Source organism: Sebastes umbrosus, chromosome 1, assembly GCF_015220745.1.
Source record: "Sebastes umbrosus isolate fSebUmb1 chromosome 1, fSebUmb1.pri, whole genome shotgun sequence".
NCBI classification, from domain to species: Eukaryota; Metazoa; Chordata; class Actinopteri; order Perciformes; family Sebastidae; genus Sebastes; species Sebastes umbrosus.
The window spans coordinates 34,643,456-34,655,704 of NC_051269.1; the positions used below are offsets into that span (position 1 = coordinate 34,643,456).

Consider the following 12,249-nt stretch of genomic DNA (forward strand, 5'->3'; position numbering starts at 1 on the left):
TCACGCGTCTCTTATTCACCAGCCCACTGTGTGTGTGTGTGTATGTGTGTGGTGGGAGAGGTTGTGTATACTTGCGTGAGATCAAGCTGGTTGTGTGTGTGTGTGTGTGTGTGTGTGTGTTTGTGCGATAACACACCATTGGCATTCTTCATTTGTAAATAATTGAATCAGGCTATTTTAGTTTGCTCAGAGCGCAGCTGTAATTTGCAGCCGTTCTGCTCTTAAGGACCGGTAATTATGGCTTTTAGAGTCTCCCAAAACAACTCAAACGGCTTCAACTCATGACAGCTGTGCATCTGGGCCGGAACACACATACACACACAAACATATACAGGCACCTAACATATGTGTGGCTGTTAATTAATCTGGTACATGTTCCAACTGAAGTGGATTTCAATCAACAGGTTCTACACACGAGTAGCCCACTTTTATGAATGAATGCAGTTTTTTAAAATATATTTTCTAGGGCTATCAATTGATTAAAATATTTAATCGTGATTAACTGCATGATTGTCCATAGTTAATCGTGATTAATCGCAATTTAATTGCACATTTTTTTCCTGTTTAATATGGACCTTTAAGGGAGATTTGTCAAGTATTTAATACTCTTATCAACATGGGAGTGGGCAAATATGCTTGTTTTATGCTAATATATGTATATATTTATTATTGGAAATCAATTAACGACACAAAACAATGACAAATATTGTCCAGAAACCCTCACAGGTACTGCTTTTAGCATAAAACAATATGCTCCAATCATAACATGGCAAACTGCAGCCCATCAGGCAACAACAGCTGTCAGTGTCAGTGTGCTGACTTGACTATGACTTGCCCCAAACTGCATGTGATTATCATAAAGTAGACATGTCTGTAAAGGGGAGACTCGTGGGTACCCATAGAACCCATTTTCGTTCACATATCTGGAGGTCAGAGGTCATGGGACCACTTTGAAAATGGCCATGCCAGTTTTTCCTCGCCAAAATTTTGCGCAAGTTTGGAGCATTATTTAGCCTCCTTGACAAGCCAGTATGACATGGTTGATGGTATGATACTAGTATTTTCACAAAATGAACAACTTGTTTTATGGAAATCTTACATAATCTATATTTAAGGGAGATTTAAGGGGAAGTTTGGGAGGCAGATAGATGGGTAGATCGTGATTTTTTACATTTTGTTTTTGTATGCATTTAAGGCCATAGCACCAGTGAACACGGTTTGTCCAAACATTAAAGAGGATCTCTGTCTATTTCCACTTCATCACCTGATTTACTTGTTTATCCAGCGCAGACACATACCTCGAAGTTAATGAAAGCATGGCCGTCTGTTCTCTAGACAATGTGCACTCTCTCAGGCCTTAATAAACTAGAGTGCAGTCAATGTGATTGAATGGACGATTATTGTTGGAGGAAAAAAAATAGACAATAACAAAATTAGCTTCCTCAACTGATTTATGTAATACAACAACCTGCAGTACAGTGTGGTCACATGAGAACTTTGTTATAATATTAGTTATGAGACTGTAGACTATTTACAAAAACTAAAGAGAATCACCTTTGTTTTATTTCACTGGATCCTGAATTAAGCCCTCAAAAACGCTTCAGCCTGAACAGACAGCTGCTGAAAATAAAAAAGCATCCATCCATCTATCCAATCAATTTAATTAACCTGCAGTAAATATCACTAAACTGTGTTGATTTATTCTCAGAACGCTGCATAAATTCTCTGATTAGGCAGAGCTTCTGCTGTTTAGCTCCATTAGTCGTCTCAATTGTCATTTTAGGTGTAATTAATGCCTGATTGAAATGCACACGTTTAGAGTATTAGACAGCCCCCTTGTGTTTTATAAAAATAAACTATTTTACAAGTTTTATATCAACCTTTTATCACGCAATTGTCTGTATAAATGAAGCACACTCTAAAGTAGGGCTGTCCTCGACCAAAGAAATTCTTAGTTGACTAACACTTGATCGATTAGTTGATTTAGTCGACAGATCTGTAAAACTGAGTTTCTCCACAAAGCATCACACAGAAGCACCACTTTAAATCGTGTGTAATGAAAAAAGCATAAAAAAACAACACTAAAGAAGTTGATTAATCGACTAAAGCTGGGAATATAACTGTACGCTTTTTAGAAATGTTGTGTAATTCCTACTTCTACGATATGAGTAGATCGTTTGGCATGTAAAGCCAAAGCTCACGATTTATGTGCTCACACTGTACGTATAAAATAGAATACAAACATGGCCCTTCGGCTCCTGAGGGTCATTCGGGCTGTTGACAGTTGTCAGTAAATATTGGTTTGAAAGCTCCGAGGCAAGTAAAGTTTATTTGCTAGCAGAGGTCTGTACGGGTCACAATGCTAACAAGGCAGAAAAAAGTGCTGCCTTGATCGTCTGTGTCATCCCGTCTGCTGAAACGTCTAAAAAAAAGAGGCGTAAATGGACTCGCAGGTGGCTAGGAAGACGTGGACAGTATGGCTTGTCCATTTTGAGAATTGAAGCTAAGCTAGCTATGTTTTACTATATCTATTGTACATTGTTATCTTGATAGCTACGCTCTGATTACTGTAAACAAAAAAAAAGTAGAAAACAGGCACTGACATTGGCGAATCAGTTCATGCATCTGCTTCAACTGTGTGAGAGCCTGTGGACGGCTGACCAAAATTTCGGACATTTCAAAAATTTATACGACTGTCCGACGATCAGCCAGGAGGAGTTAATCGGTCCTTGACCCCTGTACACTACACGGCATACGATTCCCGTCGATGCTGAAATTTGGTCCGACTCTTAAATGAGTTGTGCGGCTCAAAATTCGGGCAGGAAACGGGTTGAAATCATACAGTGTGCGCCCAGTTTAAGAGGTGGGCAGCCATTCTGTAGACATACTTTTTTTTTTTAATGGCATTAAAGACGAATAAGAAGCAGAGAATGCAAAGGCAGAAATAAGGCTGAGATTTGAACTTATTCCAAAATATGTAGTCCGGGACGTTAAATGTGAGTGCTATGCCATTTTCTGAACATCATCATTGTAGTTGAAGATAAATATAAAACAGACCATAGGTTCTGGAAAATGTTGTTTCAAGAAAAGGACTTCAAACATGGACAGTTTTACACTTTCAATGAGTCAGACTATGTGTCACACTTCGTCATGTCCATGTCTCTTATTTGGACAGAAAAGCAGCTTTGTATCATTTACAACCACACGATGAGTAAATAATAAAGCCTCCTCTTGACGTTAATATCACCGGACTGTAAACTCTTTGTGCATTGAGTTAATCCCACCTAACCGCTCAAGGATCTAATTTACTGGCAGTCACAACGTGGTCGACAATACGACCGTCACAACTGGAAGCATCCATGCAGCCCGAGGATTATCTCCCCACCATCCGCTACCTAGAATATGGCACGGCCCCGGGAAGCATATGGCTGCAATCTGTGGCACCCCCTCACTGTACGGCCTTCATTTGCTTTTAATTAAACACATGGAGACACCCCACGCTTGGGTAAAGGCCTGGCAAGGGACTAATAAAGAAACAAACTAATGTGGACTAAGTTAATGATGATGTATGGAAAGCTCATGTGTCAATTACTGAAGACAGACGTTTATGTGTTTTATTGTATGTCTAGAGACACTGATTGCGGTAATACTCATCCGAACTTGCAGCTGCAGTTTGAAGACTCGCTAAAAGCAGGGGAAAGTCCACATCCACAGAGCGGGCCGTCGGCAGTCTGACATAATGTATCTCACATGTTTGTGCAGCTGCTTTTGTCGTATCATGGCCGACTCAATGAGGACTCTTTTTCCTCTCCGTCTGGGAGTCATCCGAGTGTATCCCAGAGTAAACATGAAAACTGGGGCACACGCCTTGGAAGTTGAGGTTAGGTGAAGTAAACTCACTAATGTGCCAATCATGTCAACAGCATTAGTGCTTGCTTGAACGCCTCTAATCAAGAGATTGGTGTTCACACACCTTGTTCCAAACATATGTGTGTGTGTGTGTGTGTGTGTGTGGATTATGGGGGCTAGCGGCAGTAATCCCCGGACCACATGGACGTCAGAGGCAATCCAATTTACAGTATGACACTGCTTAATTCTCACAGATACAACCTGTTATACTGCGCATGCCAATATTTAAACAGGAGAGGTCGACTTGTTCAGGATTTGAATTGTTTCTGACAAGTAGATAAGACTAAGAGGCTAACACTAGCAGCTAACTGAGGCTGTAGTTGGGAATAGCAGAGCTAAATGTTAATGTCAACATGGCATGCTCACAATGACAGTGCTGACATGCTGATGATTAGCAGGTGTAATGTTTACCATGTTCAACATCTGATTTTAGCATGTTAGCATGCTAACACTTGAAGTGCAGCTGAGGCTGATGGGAATGTCAATGGTTTTGAATCATAGACTGTATAATAATAAGAAGTGGACATAGTCACCGTGACGTCATCCATTGGTTTGTGGACTGCCGTTTTGAAGCCTCGAGTTCAACATCTTGGTTTTTGGCCGTCGCCATCTTGTTTTATTGCAACCAGAAGTGACAGGAGAAGGTGGAGCTAATGGTGCTTTCAAATGGGGTCGTAATTACCAGGTTCACAAGAAGAAACCATATGAACGCGCCCCTTTTGTTGTATTCACGACCTCGTAAGTGGAAAGCTTCTGAAAGCTCAGAGTTCACGAGTTGTGACGTGTTTGTTGACGTTTGTCAGAAATGGCGGAGGTTATGGACGTTCATTTTTTCGGTACATAATAAGTGAATATATTGTAATTTTAGTCGTATATTGTTTTTCTTCGTAATTTTAGAATAGTTCTGAGAAAAATGTTGATATTCCCAATGGCCTCATCTTTTTCCTCTGTCTTGCGAGCTTGCTTAATCGTTAGCCTCTGTGTCTTTTAGGGCTGACAATAAGGTTAATATTGCTGTTGCTTAGCAGCGGTGTTCTCACGACTAAACCACTTAAACGCCACGCATTGTGTACACAACTTCCCATGTTGTAAACACGAGCTCACAAGTTTCATTTGAAGGCACCATATGTACAACCGAACACTGAACAAGACATTTTGAGGAGTCCAAAATGTTACAGTTAACTTTCATGAAATGAAAACACACTGTGAAAGGGTTAAAGTTTTAAGATGAAAACACGGACAACTCCCAGACCGGACAACGCCGTGGTAGCGACCTGTCAATCACAAGGTAGCCACGCCTTAAAGCATCCCCTGCTTTATGGTCTATTTAACTCTAAATGGGACCATAACCTACTGAATGAACATCATGCTGTATTGAAGAAGACTTGAAACTAGCGATTGAGACCATAAACTCATGTTTACAATGTTTACTGAGGTAATAAATCAAGTGTTTCTCCTAGACTTCTCATAGGCTATTAGAAAGAATGCAGGTTTAAGGCACTTCCTCATTGGCTTCACTTTTTAGACCCGGAGGTTGCCCACTGTTTTGAATGTATTTGGTCATCACCCAAAGTATTGAACAAATAAAAAAATGATGACACTACATTAAACCGATAGAGGATCCGCCAAATGTATTACAATTCATCCTGAATGAATGTCTGTGCCAAATTTCAAGGAAATCCATCTAATAGCTGTGTGTGTGTGGACCCAAAGACCAGCACTCCCATCCCTAGAGCCACTAGCATACCTTACATACTTACACAAAGCATCACCAGATTTCAATAACTAAATCCTCAGACCTTTGTCAGCAGTTTCCAACTTGTATAGGCTGATGCAATAAACCAGAACTTCAGTGGCATCTGTTTCCAAGACAATGGAGCTCTGTGTGTTCGAATGTGACGGCAACCATTACCGTGCACGTATAACAACCCAGCGGAGAGTGACTCTCCTAATCACCCTCTACTCCACATTGTCATTCATTTATGCATTAAACAGATGGAGAAGGTGACTTGTTATGCACTCTTGTGAACAACAGCCACATGTGTTGTCATTCTCTGGAGAGAAACACCAGCTGCCAATCAAAACACTCACTGAAATACTCCTTTATTCCAAATGCAGGACCAGGTCAGCCAAATAAAACATGCATAAGTTGTTTTTGTCATTTTCTATCTCTACATTATAGATATTTAATACATAAATGATTCTATCCATACAAAATATAAAAATATGTGAGGCCTCATTTACAACCATATTTACATGGACTTCCTTAACTTAAGTGAAATTATTAATTCATTTATCTATGTACATACTATGAACTGAATAGTACAGTATATCCTATCTAAATCACATTGCATGAAAAAGCTAAACTGAACCAAACCGACTACCTTGCACACTCGTTTCCTGCATGGAAATGAAGTTCTGATAAAAAAGAAAAATTGCACATCAGCTTTTGATAAATGTTGTGACTTGAACTGCGCATGTAATTGTTTTAGCCTTAATACTCAGGAGTTATTCCGAAACATTAAAATGAACAAACATGCAAACACTGTTGCTTTTTCACTGTTTACCCACTGTAATTCATCACTGACTTTCAATTACTTGATATTCAACACTCAACAACACTGAATAAATGGACCGTGAGTTTTATTTATTTTTTTGTTCCAGATGGAAGATGTTAGTGTACACAAGCTGGACAAAGAGTCATTTCCTTTACCAGACGACACAGGATGTTAGGAGATGATGCAGTTCTTGCTTTTTCTGCGTTTGCGGGTGTGCAACTGCCCGCCGCGGTTGGGTGCTCCGATCCCTGCGTTGTTGTACTTATGGACGAGCTCCTGGTTGCTGAGGTAGCGCAGCTGGATGGGTCTGGGGATCGGCTCCCCCAGGAAGTAACCTTCATCCTCTGATTCGGAGGATGAAGAGCAGGTGGAGCACCAGCCATCGTCATCGTAATCATCCCAGGAGTATTGGTTCAAGCCAGTGCGTCGGCCGGCCCCGGGGTTCTGAAGAGTCAGGTCTGAAGTGGTTCTGGGGCACTGCCTGAAGGGTTGGGGCTGATATCTTCCCCCTCCTCCTCCTCCTCCTCCGAACTGGTCCCTGGCGCTCCTTGGCGGCGGGAAACGGTCGTAATCCTCGCGGACGCGCATCTGTGGTCTTTCTTGAGGTCTCGCCCTTCGCTCTGACACCAAGTTGAGAGCGTTTTCTGAACGAGACCGACGGGATCTCCGGGAGCGGTGGTGGTGGTGGTGCCGGCGCCTCTGGGGAGTGTCCTCCGGAGCATCTATCCGGATACCGGCTCCCCTTACGCCTCCTCCGCCGCCGACACCGCCCACCCTGCGCTCACTGATGGGTGGCAGGCGGGCAGCGTTGGCGCTGCTCACCAAACTCACTCTATCCTCCTCCTGGAAGGTGAAGCCAGGCGGCAAGTGAGTCATACCCATACCCATGGCAGCGGGGTCGCAGTACTGCACCTGGTACTTGGAGGACCTGGGAGGATCCATTTCCATGTAGGGCTGAGTGGCGGTGAGGCTGTGAATGGACTCAGAGCTACGAAACTGCACTGAGGAGTTGAGGGTGCCCATGTTGCTTTTCTCTGACACGTTCATTCCAGAGTCTTTGCTCAGGTCCGGCATGGAGAAACGAGAAAGGTGCTCCTGACGCTTTCCTCCTCCATCTGCTGAGTTGCCTGTTGGGAAATAGAGTTGAATTTAGTGTCAACTTTGCCTTTTCTTCATCCCATTAAATATAAGTAGATACTTTTGTCTAGCTGAACTTCAGATTACATGAACACCAATGTAAGCACAAAAATCGATACAGCATGGCATCACAATATTTTGCGTGGCAATATTGTATCGATACGAGTATAAACAAAGCTGAACTGCTACTGCCACACCCACCTGTTGCATTGGACAGGGCCAGAGACTCCATGGATCCTCTTGGGGTCTGCTCCAGAGGGGTCAGTTGCTCTGTGAAGTTAAGTGCATTGATGGGGTTCCTGCTTCTCGCCACCTGGGTCGCTGCTGGAGGCCCCGCCTCTCTGTCCCTCTGAAAGCCGTGCAAACTGATGGAGCGCTTGTCGGAGGAGAAGCCGTTGTGGTGCTGGGAACAGTGGGATACCTCTGTGAAGCTCTTTTGGGTCCTCAGTTTGGGTGGATAGTACTCCTCTAGAGCCGGCTGTTGGAACCACATGTCGTTCATAGAGTGGCCCTTCATGGCGGAGATGGGCGGTCTCTTTAAACCCCCGTTCTCCTTGATCCTGTGGTCCTGCTGTTGTTGGTTATTCTGTCCTGAGCAGGCGGGGTTATAGGCAGTCCTGACGTTGCACTGGCTGAGGAGCTGGAGAGGGGTGGGGTTGGCGGTCGGGTCTGATTGGGATTCATAAGTATAGCCGTCACCTGCTTGCTCTTGGCCCTGCCAGGCAGACGGCTCGCGAGTCAAACTGTGCGTTTGGCTGGAGAGACTCAGGAGATCCATTTGTAAAGACAGTGGGTCCACTTCCCCTGAAAATCTCTCAGTTTGATTTCCTCCACCGCCTCCTCCTCCACTCTTCCCTGCCTTGGAGCTGCGTCTGGACTCTCTGGTGGAGCGAGCGCTTTGGAAGGCCGAATCAGAGGAGTCCGAGCCGTTGGGCTCCTCCCCCAGGCTGCAGGAGCGCGAGCAGAAGATTTGGCCCTGCTTGGGCAGGAAAGGCCGACCCAGCAGAGAGCGTTTACAGCGGGCGCAGCAGAAGCAGCCCTCCGTGGCGTGCCAGTGTTGCCCGTCATACGTCATCTGGCCTTGGTCAATGCCTGCAGGAAAGACACACATGGGTTTATGTAAAATAAGATTATGGGTACAAATGTACAATTAAAATAAAAAGCATGTGTTCATCAAAGAGCTTGAAATTCTTTATTTAAGATGCTGTTTCATGTGAAAATAGTGGCACATTAGTCGCTTGTTGAATGAGAAAATAGAGCTGGAGGCTGTAACTTAACTGCGCCTGGGGGCAAAGTCATTATGGAGCTTTCCCAGCATTGTATAAACACGTTGCATTTTGCAGTTGTTGCAGGGGGAAAGAAAACCAGCTATTTGCTAATGGGTGCCATCTGGTTCCAGCATGTTTTCTGATGGTTTCAATTTATAATCAGTTGTGTTTTCTGGCCAAATACTTTTCTATATCCTGTCTAACAAATAATTACAGAGCAAATTTGTTGAGAGGTACGTGCCAAAATCACACCTGGGCATCCTGTCGGGGGATACGCACACACAGAGCTTTTAACAGGAGGTGGCATGGGGCCAAGAGGTGCTAATGTGAAGGTTTCCCGCTGAAAAATACCCCAGTTTCTGCTCTCAGTGGGTTTGCCTCTTAACACCACAGGCTGTGAGATGTTGAAATTTGTAAGCTTGGTGCATGTGTCTGTGATAAAAACAGATCCTCAGGGTGAAAAGTCACTTGATACAAGCCATGCCTTTGACCCCGGTTGGTTTCACACTGCATGGTATATATTTCTGTGCTCTGTAAGCTGAGGTCTCTCTGCTCCTCCTGCTATGTGCCCCTGCTTTACATGCCTGGCCATGACATCATTCAGTGATAAACTGCTAAAAAAACCAGGCCACATCCTTTCTACTGTAGCTCTTTTCTCCTCTTTCTCACTGCAAAAAAAAAGAATGAGGTCACTCTTTCATCCTCCTTAAAATAAACCTGCAGCCCAGTAATGTTCCACTTAATTTTTCCATGTATACAGCATAGGTTAGCATAGGTTAGTCAATCGATTGAAACATTTCATCACAATTAATTGCATGTTTGCCCATAGTTAATTGTGATTAATCACAAATTAATCACATATTTTTTATCTGTTCAAAATGTACCTTAAAGGGAGATGTGTCAAGCATTTAATACTCTTATCAACATGGGAGTGGGCAAATATGCTGCTTCATATAAATTCATGTATATATTTATTATTGGAAATCAATTATTAACACAAAACAACCCTCACAGGTACTGCATCAAATCATAACATGGCAAACTCAACCGGCAACAACAGCTGTCAGTGTGTCAGTGTGCTGACTTGACTATGACTTTCCCCAACTGCATGTGATTATCATAACGTGGGCATGTCTGTAAAGGGGAGACTCGTGGGTACCCATAGAACCCATTTTCATTTTGAGGTCGGAGGTCAAGGGACCCCTTTTTAAAAATGGCCATGCCAAGTTTGGAGCGTTATTTAGCCTCCTTCCCGGCAAGCTAGTACAACATGATTAATACCAGTGGATTCCTTAGGTTTTCTAGTTTCATATGATACCAGTATCTTCACTCCAGCTTTAAAAGCCTGCTACAAAATAAATAACAATCGCAAGTTGCGTTAATGCGTTAAAGAAATTAGTGGCGTTAAAATTAATTTGCGTTTGACAGCCCTATTTTAGCATTATATTTTCTTTTCTGTAAGCGTTCCTTTGCATGACTTGTTGGTGATTAATGCAGTTTGTATTAACAGTGATAGATGCCGGCAGCATACCAATATGTTCCCCGCAGGAGTCGCAGTACTCGGCGTAGAGGGACTCGAAGCAGGAGCAGCAGTAGGGCCGCCCCTCCTTCATGATGTAACGCTGGCCCCCCAGCACCGTCTCGCACTCGAAACAGCAAAAGTGCTTCATGTGCCAGTGACGCCCCTCTGCCTCGGTGCACTCATCCGCAAGGATGATCTAAGAAAGGAGAGAGGAGGAGTATCGTTCATCACAGGTCCTCGGAGGTAAAACCTCAGTTGGGTTATTACTGCCCGCTGAATGACAGGACAAAGGCTTGGCTCGCCATCCCTCCCCCTCCATAACGCACCACTTTCTCCTCTGCAGCTAAGCACTCTTAGATCATCCTCTTTGTCACTGACTTGTGTAGGAGGCTAATGTGTGTGGGGACTTGGTGAAGTCTAGATGGTGCATTTACTTTTAATTACGCTGCTGTTAAAACACCGGGGTGCTTTTTAACAGCGTCCTTGTCCCCATTTGCAGAGAGTGAAAGTCAGTGCTAATGGCTGGGAGATCAGGGTATTGAGAGCTGACCCCATTTAGACCAGAGAAACTTGCATGTATGCTGTGACAGAGTGTGTGTTGGGAAGCCTGTGAGCATCATATGACAGCAGTTTGGCGCTATATAGGCATGTGCAAAATCCATGTGTGTAAATACTTAATAAATAGCTCCACCGACGCCGTCCCACATTACAGGCACAGTATGTTCAAGTAAGTGATATGTGTGTGTACATGTGTTAACACATGATCATCCACGTGTGTGTGCATGTGAGGGGCGTTTACCTCATCGCAGGCGGTGCAGCGTGGCTTCAGCCTCTCTGCGTGGTGCCGACCGCAGTAGATCTTCCCGTCCTGGTAGAAGTAGATGAGGTCCACCAGGAGCTCGTTGCACATGCTGCACACGAAGCAGGCGGGATGCCAGCACACGCTGTGACCGGCCCGTGATGCAAATACAGCGATGTCGCCGCCATTTATCTGGCCTCCGCACTAAAAAGAGATGGAGGAAGAAGAAGATGTTGAGAAAATGGTTGCAGCCATGCAGCTTCTATCGGTACTTGTAACTACTTAGATCCCACTTTTGGGGGGGTTTCTACTAGAACATGTTGTTTACATGCTTAAATGTTCAAAAAAACGCTTTACTTTTCACCCTCTGTCTGAAACGCTCTGTATGAGCTCCTTTTTGGTTCCCGTTTGAGGAACATTCATTGAAATAAGGGCTGGAGGAATAACTTATTTCTAAGAAACTTATGAGCACATCTCTGGTAAAAACAAGATTGAAAGTGATGCTTTTGTGTGATTCTTTGTGGAGAAACTCAGTATCGCAGATCTGTCAATGAAATCAACTAATCAATTTGTTGACAAAATCGTGTAGTCGATTAAGAATTTCTTTGGTCGAGGACAGTCCTAACTGACGTGAATGAATGGGGCGCCATCCTGAAACACAGTATGGTATAATTTCTTCCTTAATGTGAAGCAATTCCTTTTTAAAACCGGTTGATGGGCCACCAGAGACGGGCAGTGTGATTGGATAAAAAGAGTAGAATGGGGAGTTTGTTGAACGATTTGTGATGACTTAATTGGTCTATAAAATGCCAGAACATAGTTAAAAATGTGTTTCACAATTTCCTAAAGCCCGAGGTCATGTCTTCATCTTGCTTATTTTGTCCGACCAACAGTCCAAAACTCAAAGATACTCAGTTTACTATCACATAAGCACATCTTTACAAATGAGAAGCTGCAACTTGGGAATGTTTAACAACAAATTGATCAATGAATGGTTTCAGCGCTACAGTAGATCACCACTGAAGATTTACAGTTCCAAGAAGTTCAAGTTCCCAT

At 43.5% G+C, this 12,249-nt stretch overlaps 1 protein-coding gene across 4 annotated transcripts in view; it reads right to left on the minus strand.

Annotated features, from left to right (window-relative positions):
* Positions 1 to 5,995: 5,995 nt before the first annotated feature.
* Positions 5,996 to 12,249, minus strand: part of prickle2b (prickle homolog 2b) — a 124,010-nt gene continuing 117,756 nt past the window's right edge. For all 4 annotated transcript variants that reach the window (XM_037769339.1, XM_037769306.1, XM_037769328.1 and 1 more), the window contains 4 exons: positions 11,194 to 11,397; positions 10,404 to 10,590; positions 7,806 to 8,696; positions 5,996 to 7,594 (listed from right to left, as the gene is read on the minus strand). In XM_037769339.1, the coding sequence (XP_037625267.1) occupies positions 6,639 to 7,594; positions 7,806 to 8,696; positions 10,404 to 10,590; positions 11,194 to 11,397 (2,238 nt within the window). In that variant the 3' untranslated portion in view covers positions 5,996 to 6,638. The remainder of the gene's footprint in view (positions 7,595 to 7,805; positions 8,697 to 10,403; positions 10,591 to 11,193; positions 11,398 to 12,249) is intronic.